The sequence below is a fragment of the Crocodylus porosus genome, unplaced genomic scaffold, assembly GCF_001723895.1.
Source record: "Crocodylus porosus isolate Cpor-Errol unplaced genomic scaffold, CroPor_comp1, whole genome shotgun sequence".
Taxonomy (NCBI): domain Eukaryota; kingdom Metazoa; phylum Chordata; order Crocodylia; family Crocodylidae; genus Crocodylus; species Crocodylus porosus.
This window is the reverse complement of record NW_017728906.1, coordinates 83,089,471-83,099,572: the sequence shown is the minus strand read 5'-3', so window position 1 is coordinate 83,099,572 and position 10,102 is coordinate 83,089,471. Positions and strand designations below refer to the sequence as shown.

The 10,102-nt window shown below is 44.6% G+C and overlaps 1 protein-coding gene across 1 annotated transcript in view; it reads right to left on the bottom strand.

The window, feature by feature from the left end:
- ATP10A (ATPase phospholipid transporting 10A (putative)) overlaps window positions 1-9,876 on the bottom strand; it is a 167,955-nt gene extending 158,079 nt beyond the window's left edge. The window contains 1 exon segment of the mRNA XM_019529445.1: window positions 9,178-9,876. Coding sequence (XP_019384990.1) covers window positions 9,178-9,620 — 443 coding nt within the window. The 5' untranslated portion in view covers window positions 9,621-9,876.
- Window positions 9,877-10,102: the final 226 nt, after the last annotated feature.

Below are 10,102 nucleotides of genomic sequence, written 5' to 3'. Positions count from 1 at the left end.
GCACACAAACTGCTTTCAAAATGGCCAAAACTGGTTTAAGATAAACCTGGATGGATGTAGTATCAGACTTAACAGATTTAAGTAAAATCCTTTCACTGAACTTCTGTCCCAGATCTCCTCCAAATTCAAGTCAACTCAGTCCCTTAGCATCCCAGGAAGGTTTACGTCTCCCCTGCAAGCTCCCCTCACAGGGTGGGTGGGCTAGCCTTGGCCCAAACTGTCTACTCCAGCTGAGCAGGGTGGCATGCTCTAGCTCCCCTTAGCTCCTGGCCAGGCATGTGGCTGCATTTCCAGAATCAGAAGTGAATGTTTGTTCACTTACTTATCGGGTCTTGCAGCTTAGACTAACCTGAGAAGACTAAATCAATTCAGTATCAGGCTTTTTGACTGTCTGTATTTAGCCTTAGTCTGCAGTTCCTTTGGAAAATGCCACACATCTGAAGCTGAGCCTCCACCAAAAATCTGCACCCTACTAAATTTTTACAGAAGGACCTACACAGCTATATTAACTTGTGCTTCTGGTCATGCATTTCAGGCTTCTTCTACCCTTAGACTCATGCAGATGACACCAAGCTGGGGGGAGTAGAAGATATGCTGGAAGGTAGGGCTAGGATTCAGAGTGACCTAGACAAATTGGAGGATTGAGCCAAAATGAATCTCATGTAGCTCAACAAGGATAAGTGTTCTGTCCTGCACTTAGGACAGAACAAGCCTATGCACCAGTACAGGCTGGGGACTGACTAGCTGGCCAGCAGCTCTGCAGAAAAGGACGTGGGGGTTAAAGCGGACAATAAGCTTAATATGAGCCAGCAGCGTGGCCTTGTTGCCAAGAAGGCTAACAGCATACTGGGCTGCACTGGTAGGAGTGTTGCCAGCAGGTCAAGGGAAATGATTATTCCCCTCTATTCAGCACTGGTGAGGCCACATCTGGAGTACTGTGTCCAGTTTTGGGCCCCCCACTACAGAAAGGATGTGGACAAATTGGAGAGAGTCCAGTAGAGGGTAACAAAAATGGGGATATGAATTATGAAGACAGTCTGAGGGAACTGGACTTATTTAGTCCACAGGAGAGAAGACTGAGAGGTTATTTAATAGCGGCCTTAAACTATCGAAGGGGGGTTCAAAAGAGGATGGGGGTAAACTGTTCTCATATTCTACTCTACACAGTAATGGCCCAGCTGGGGTCCGGTACATCTATGTGGGATTGGGTCCTGGGCAGGTTGGCCCTGTGTGGCCGCATCAGCGCCACTTAACTGCAGCTGGATCAGGCCCCACCTGGGCCAGCACCATGTGCTAGATTGGGTCCACAGACTAGATCTGACCCACAGATGCACTGGCCCTGCTCATCCAGCCCATGGATTGAAAAGGTCAGGTACCACTAATTTAGAAAGTTCCCAACGTGATTTTGTGTTTGTGTCTGTACACTGGCACATCTGGTGAATAGTCTCACATTCTACTCATAGCCTTTCTGGACTCTGGGTGTTTCAGTTGGTAAGAATTAATCAGTGTGCACTAATCATCAAAATTTGAAATGGGATTTTACTACAACAAACACATTTATTTTGTTTCTTTCTTCATCAGCAACTTGAAGAGAAGTGGCTTTTTTGTTTGCCCTTTAGTGCCCACTAACCATGAGCAAAAATGCAGATTACACATTTAAATGTTGTCACAATAATTCCAATGTACACACGTTGCTGCTGTTCTCAAATATTTGGCAGAACCAAGTTTGGTCTAAGAGCACACGTCTTAAATGCTCCTCTAAGCAGGGGTCTTGTTTTCAATATATTGCTGCAAATCCCCATGTACATTTACGTGCTATATAAATAAAGATTATAATAATAACATTGGTACTTATCCAGTAGGGGATTACATTTTGTAACTGAGTCTAAGCAACACTGATGAAATACTGTCAGATAAGGGCTTTTGAGGTGGGGAGCATTATGTTCAAAACCAAGGGCTGGTTTTCAGTGCCTGCTCAAATGCTTTTTAGGTACAGTAAAAGTACTGCTAAGATATAGTCTCCTATTTACAGATTTACTGTTTCTCCTGTGGATGTGAACTCTTAAGATTTAAGGGTGGCTGGACCCGATGATCTTGAAAGGTCCCTTTCAGCCCCTAACAATCTATGAAATCAAAATTTTTGACCAGGGTTTTTTTTTTTCCTTGAGGGTGTTAGGAATGTTCATCACACACTGACCTGTGGTGGGGACTGCAAGTGCTTACCACCTCAAACAAAAAAAATCAGGCTGTTATATTAGGTGTTAGCCTCCAGCAATGAAACAGAAGAGTAGGGGAAAAAGGAAGCACGAGCATGGAGAAACCCAGAAGAATAGTTTTTTAGCCCTCGAGAAGAAATACAAAGAAAACCCACACAGACACTGTGAGGCACCAGGGCAGAGCAAACTGCAGATCCACATGGTGACCTGGCCCTCCTCTCTGCATCCTAGGTCTCCTGCCCTTTTGTCAATTCCCTCTTTGGTGAGTTGTGCTGTCGCTAGCTTCTCTGACTGCCCCTAGACTTAAGGGTAACCAACCAGAGTAGAAGAGAACCATACAGGAAGTCATTTACCATAAGAATTTTACTTTCTGTTCCTTTTTCTGGTGACAAAGAGTTTCTGCCTCAGATTCAAAAGGAAGCTACCTGGGATTAGTCAGTTTCCTCTGCAAGTGACAGCTTTACCCAAGAAGCTGAATGTGAAGAGTAATAGAGTAGGATTGGAACTAGAATCCATATCCTTCCTCAACTGACTAGGGATGCATCCCTCTGGATGCTGCTGTCTCTTTGTCACGCTGACCATGAATAATGGGAAGCAAAGAAGACTTATGTCAGATAGATTACATGCAAGTGTTTTTGTAACATTCATGGTCTGGAAGAAAATGAGCCAAGAGCTAGTATTCTCTTCTACCAACTGATTCTGGCACAGGCCAACTTCTCCAGCTACTTGAGTTTTGCTATGTAAAAGCAATGGTACCTAAGAGATGCAGAGAAATTTTACAGAAACTATCTAAGCTCTGTTGTATGCTTGTTTTTATAAAGGATATGATTATATTTCTAGACTACCATGTAGATCCCTAGGTAGGGATTCTATCTAGGAGTTACAGTGGTCTCTTAGGCCATCTCTTTCTGGCCCCTAGGCACCTATCCTAATGTAGATGAGCAAAGCTGCTTATAAGCCATAATTTTACCTGCTGCATTTTACTACCTGGGAAGATTAATCTCTGTGGCGTGCGTCATAGCTTCTAGCTGTTTTGCCTTTTTATGATGGGAGTTTCCACTGGTATATCCGTGCCAATAACAAGCCATTGATTGTTACAACTGGGGCACTGTACATAAAGCCTGAGTCACAAACTAATGGACCCGAGTAATAAGATAATGTTGGATTTTCATGCCCCTCTCCATAGCCAGAAGCTGGAAACAAGAGCTGGGACAGTCCAAGTTTGATCAGTATGAATTAATTTGTTTTTAAACAACTTCCAGCTTGTGACTGGTCTGCCTGAATATTTTAAAGTGGTGGTATTGTGTACTGTTCTCATCAGAGGCAAAATGGTACTAGCACCTCACCCTAAGGGCTGTATATCATCATGAATTCATATAGGTTCAGGAACAGAATCACAGAACCATAGAAAATTAGGGTTGGAAGGGACCTCAGAGGAGGTGAATGTGAGAGTATTCACCAGATGTGCTGGCGTACAGACACAAAAACAAAATCATGTTGGGGACCTTCTAAATCAGTGGTGCCTGACCTTTTCAATCCATGGGCTGGATGAGCAGGGCCAGTTGCACCCATGGGTCAGATCCAGTCTGTGGGCCCGATCCAGCACATGGTGCTGGCCCAGGTGGGGCCTGATCCAGCTGCAGTTAAGTGGCCTGGCTGGTGCTGATGCAGCTGCATGGGGCTGGGGTGCTGATGCAGCTGCATGGGGCTGGGGTGCTGATGCAGCTGCATGGGGCTGGGGCCCCGATGCAGCCACACAGGGCCAACCTGCCCAGGACCCAATCCCACATAGCTGTACCAGACCCCACCTGGGCCATTACTGTATGCCCCAGCCCCCCACAGCTACATCAGGACCTGGCCTGCACCTGAATCAGGCCCTGACTCAATTTAGCCAAGTGGGAACATGGCCCAATCCTTCCACAAGGTTATGTCTGATACACAGCAGCTGTGGGGGAGAGGGAGTGAGGCTGCAGGGGGATCCTGTCTCTAGTTTGCCTGGTTGGACTTAACAGCTGCTGCGTCGGCCCTTGCCAAGTCAACCCCGTCATGACTTTAGTGCCTCCCTCTCTCCATTCCACTCTCCCTCATGGTCAGTGCCAAGGGTTTGTACCCCAGGTGCCACTGTCCCTGGCTTGATCCCCTCTCCAGTGACTGCACAGGGTGCCAGGCAAAGCCAGGGACAGCCCCTAGCATGTTTTCTTTAGAGCTCACTTTCCTACACAGTGGAAAGGGAACATGACTGCACTTCTGCACTTTTCCTTGGATCTGCCCTGGTTCCCTGCCCTGGCCTTCATCAGCCAAATGGCTCCAAAAAGCAATAGCTGTGCGAGGACTATGCAAAATATTCACCAAGCTTCCAAAACTTTTATAATTCTCCGTGAACAGGATACCATTATTATGGTATCAGCTGCTATTACTACTGTGCTTCATCATCCTCCACTGCACATCACAATTCCCCTGATTCTAGCAACTTTAGCAGGAAAGGTGATCAGAAGCCTACTCTGCAGCATATTCTGAGGAAAGTATAAGTCACACTTCAGCTTTTTAGCATCTTGCATGCATGGGTAATATATTCCCTCCTATTCTGAATTGTCCAATAGAGAAGAGTGATCCTCAGGGTAGATCCAGGGCAGGTACGGTGCTACTGCCCTCTCCCTTTGATTCCTGCTCTACCCAACGTTTAAAACCAACTCCCTGACAGTGGCAGAAACATTTCAATTCAGACAGCAGTGAGGCAGTCAACTGATTTCATGGCTCACTGTAATTTACCCAATTCCTTCTAAACTCTTCATTCTACAGGTGTTAACAAACCTCTCTCCTTTTTAATGGTCTTGAGGACCATTAATCTAGCTGTCCTTTCTTCTGCAGTCTGCTACCTGCTCCTTGTAACGTGGCTTCTATTTTGCATCCCTGTAGACAGTTTTTAACTGTAGCTAAAAACATTAACTGAGGTGTGAAAATAACTCACAGTGAAGTGTTGGATTCAAGTCAAGACGCTCAAGAAGGCTAGGTTTTGTTTTACGAATATGAAAAAGAAAAGTACGTTTAATTCCAAAGACTATAAGACTAAGGAAACAGCATTTTTCATTATTTTTGCCTAGTCTGTTGTGGCTTTTAATATATATATAGTATTGGAATGTACATTCATTTGCTATATCATATAAAGTTATATTTGTTTTTGCTTCAACCTTAAATTGAGTAATAGACCCTAGGCCCCTAGCAGATTAGTAAATCTTCCAAGTTGATTTTTACTGGAGAAAAATGTGTGTTGTGTTGTATCCCCATTTTCAAAATCCTGGATCAACCCATGAATTTTACTAATACAGTTACAGCTCCCATCCCACTGGTGCCCTATCCAGATAAGGTGGCATTGAAGACAGTAGACTTTTTCCATCATTACAATTCCCTCTGCTTTGCACAACTCTTTCTGAGCCTGGTTGCACAACATTTGTACCTCAGTAAATTCCACCTTTATACCAACATAAATGAGGATCAGACATGTGACTTAAGCCCATACAGTGCAGTAAGTTATTTGAAACTGGTGTAGAGTTACCATGGGGGCAGGGGGACATAAAATCCCCCCCTCATTAAAATAAAGAAGTTTAAGTGACATCAGTATAGGGGTTGTATGTCCACCGTTTCCCCAGGGTGGCAGTTACTCAAAGCAAATAGGCTGTTCCTCTGCCACCTAGCAACAAGGCACCACTTTAATTTCTATAGTAGCAGAAACCCAGGATAATGGATAGTCTATCCGCTCCTAATACCTGGGAAATTTACATAAAAAAGCCACATATTTTATGCTAAGAGCCACTATTTGTGTTTAATAAGGAGGAAATAAAGCGTTAAACTGAGGTTAGACAAGCTTGTCTAGATGACTTGAATCTTCACCTGAAATGGAATTTATTAAACCCTTAGAGAGTAAGACTCAGTTTTTGGGCGGGTGTATGGTCATTACAGTCCCCTGGTATGTAACACAAAAGAAAATGTACATCTAGGCAGCAACCATTGCCTCTGGTTGTTGAATATTTTGTGAACCTGTTGCCTCCTGCTACCTGCCATTTTCAGCAGAGTGGTATGTGGACACAACTGTTTGTGATGCACTTTCAGAAGTTTTCAGTAGGAAAGGCATTACTATATATTTAAAATATTTAAGGCCCATTATACAGGCAAAATGGGAAGGATGCCGAGAGCAACATGGCACATCACATAGCTATCCACCCCCTTAGAAGTAACTGATACAGCAGAGAATGCCTGTATGCATGGCGACCAAATTTCCATACATCACAAAACATAACCATTTTCTTTCTCCAGAGATGGCATCCTGCCCCTCAAGGCATCCCTGAGCATTAGGGGAGGGAGCTACATGCACTGCTGCACTCTACCGTATCTGCCTTTCTCCTGTCCCATCAACCTACCCATGTGAAGGAGGCATACGTATCAAGAAGTGAAAGCACTGTCTCCATAACATGAGCTGCAGGAGTACAGTCACTGGCACAAGGTATAGTAAAAAAAAAGAGTTAAAAAAATGAATGAACAGAGACATGGGAAATAATATCATTATTTAATTTACATTAATCTATCTAGATGACATCTACCCTTCAAATTTTTCCATGGAATAAGTGTCAAAGTGATCCCTCTTTATCTTGATTTTGAACCTCCAGGGAAACAAACAAACAAAAAATCCATCCACTTGTTCATTTGGTAGTCTCTCTGCCTTCAAAATAAACTCATGCTTCCAGCTCTCATGATATTAATACGTATCCCTCTATACCCACCACAGTTGTTAAAGCTCCGGGCTCCTGGAGTCATGCTGATTTTTGCAAATATTAGCTTTCACCTAAAGAAACAGTAACTTTCTAGCAAAGAGCATCCAACCTCCACCTCTATTTAGAGATCGCTTTTTTTTTCAGGCGGACTGACCAGGACTGCACTTTCAAGTTTACCACACTAGTAAGAGTGGATTAGGTAGCCCTTGATACTAATTCAAAGGCTATCCAAAACACTTCCAACTAAATCAAGTTACTGCAACTTGAAAGTAGTACACTGCAGCAGTTAGGAAGTTCTAATTTTCATTTGGTGACAAAATTCATGGTAAGGATCATAAAATGCAACATATTAATTGCTTAGCTGGGAATCTCAACAGGAGGCAGTATAAATTTTGTCAGGTGGACTGACTAGGACTGCCTTTGCCTATTTGGTAAAGGGAGTTCCAAAAGGAAAATTGGGGAAAATAAGTCCAAGGTTAATACTAAGGCTTTCAAACGGCATCAATAACAAGTATATACATTTTTTCCTTTTAGCCTTGTAGTGTAGATTATTATTTTTATTAGTATACCTTGCTCTGTAAGGGCCTGCCTTTAGAAGTAAAGTAACAGTCTGAAAGAGAGTAGCAAAGTTACCTGAGGAAAGCAGAACTATTCAGAGAAAGAAACTACACACACATAAAGAGACTGTGTTCTACTTATTTATGTGTGTTTGAATGTACTTATAGTATATGAAATAAGATCCTTCTCCAGTCTTTCCCACACACACTGATATCTAGAGATGGGGGAAAAAACACCCTAACACCCTGCTGACAGATCCCAGCATACAGGGGAGACAGCAACTCTCCCATTGCAAGGACAGGCATAGTCAAAAAGTACTCACAGCTGGCTGTATGAGAAATACAAGACAATTTGCTGAATGCTAAAAATACAGCCAGTTGTGAGTCTTTTTTTTTTTTTTTTTGACTATGCCTGTTCTTGCAATGGGAGAGTTGCTGTCTCCCCTGTATACTGGGATCTGTCAGAAGGATTTCTCCCAAACATATTTGGAAATAAGAATATAAGCCTGATATGTACTTCATGTTCCTGCTTAATTTTGCTGTCCTTTCTGGAAGACTAGCAGCATCAGATGTAGAAGCAAAGCCTGCTCTCCTAAAACATGGAGCACATCCCCTGTACCACCAGAACAGACTCTGTGGGATAACCACTGCACAGGCTGATGGGAATCAGTGGAACCAACTTCAGTGCCTATTTCCAGAGCCTGAAGATTTAGTCTAAAAACACAGTTTAGAACATACAGAAACTTTCATTCCAAAAAGAGAAGATGAAAAAGTGAACAAAAATTCCACCAATAGTGCTGTAAATTAGCAAATTTACAGTGGATGATGGCACTTGACAATGATAAATCAGTGGCTTTTGCTAGAAACAAATATTGAATGATGGCAGGCAGACCTCACATTCTTTAGAAAAACAAACCCAACAGAACTTCAGTAATCCAAACACTCCAGTAACTAATCCACACACAGAAATCTTTGGCCTCTACCTGCTGTTCAGTAAAGATTTAATGGCAAAGAGTAACATGAAAATTCACTGAAGCAAAGACTATACTGGTCCAAAGTATATGCTGGCACAATTGACCATTTACATTATAAAGACTTCTCATAAATACTTACAAATCAAACACTTCCAAAGTAAGTGAATTAATTCCTTTTGTGATGCACCATTCTTGCCTTAACACACACATGTGCACCAGCTTTGCTTACTAACATATAATTCAATAATTCACTATGTTACTGTGATGAATGAATGAGAGCTTCTACTTGCACATACAGTTTATCCACAACACTTTGGGAACATCAAAACTTCTGGGTGAAGACCAGGGAAAACTGGGCATGTGGGAGACAAGCCAAGGACATGGATAACAGAACGTTCTCATTAAACTGAGCTTAGGAGTGTAACAAAACACAAATCAGAAGACCTGCTTGCTCCCATCCTCTCACTACGCACTCCCTCACATTTCATAGGGGCAAGCAACCGGAGGGAGAGCGCCCCAATTTGGCACCAAAGAGCTCCACATTTTCCCGGATGCCCTTTAGTAAGAGGTACTGCACTGACTTTGGTTTTCCTTACACCTCCCCCCAAAACTTCACCCTGACACCAGTTCCCATAACACCAGCGCGTGCAACATGCACTCTCACCTGCAGTAGACCAGACACTCCATATGGTTAATCTCCTTGTCTGAGCGATAGCGACTGTAATCCTCCCACAGGTCCTTGATGGCAGTGACAGCTAAGATGAAGAGCACCGGGGCCAAGGCTAGCTCGGGCTGAAAAGCATTCACAGCCGGCACGAAGTTGAGTAGCGCAATGAAGACAAAGTAGACATTGGCCAACCGGTGGAACTGCTCAAAGAGGTTCTTGGGGAGGAAAGACAGAGCAGTGTATTTAGTAGTCTTGAGGCGATTGCTGGCCAGGGGGCTCCCCTTGGGCTTCTCAGTCTCCGGCCCAGGTAGCAGCAGGTTGGACCGCACCGTGCGTGTCTTGCTGTCCTTCTTCTTCCTCCTCTTCTTCTTCTTCCGCTCCTTCGCCTCTTCTTCTTGCACGGGAGGCACATCCCCTCTGTTTTCTGCCACCTCCACCATCTCCTCTCCTGCTTCTCAAGCAACAGGGTCGAGGCCTGACCTCTTCCAGTGGTGCAGACACTTCCCAAGGGATGGGAAAAAAAGAGGAAAGTGAGGAGCTGGCCCTCCCTCCTCTCCACTAAGTTATCATCCTTGGGAGCTTACTCAGTCCTCACTTTCCCTTTCCCCTCAGCCAGGAGGTGAGGGGGGGGCGGTTTCTTTCAAACTCTAGCTGTTTTGTTTGGCTCCCAGCTCCCTTCCTCCTCCTCCTCCTGGCTTTGGGAGGGAAGGGCCCCCCCTCTCTCTCTGCTGGCGGCCAGGCTCTCCCTCTGCTCCGTGCCGCAGGGGCAGGGGCTGCGCGAGCGTCCCGCCGGCCGAGGAGCGCGCACAAAGTGCCCTTGTCTGACACGTCATGTCTCCGCCGGGCCGGCCCGCTTCCGCCGCGCGGGCGGGCAAGGACGAGCGCGGGAGACTCGCGCCCCGGGATCCTGGGGAGGGGCGGG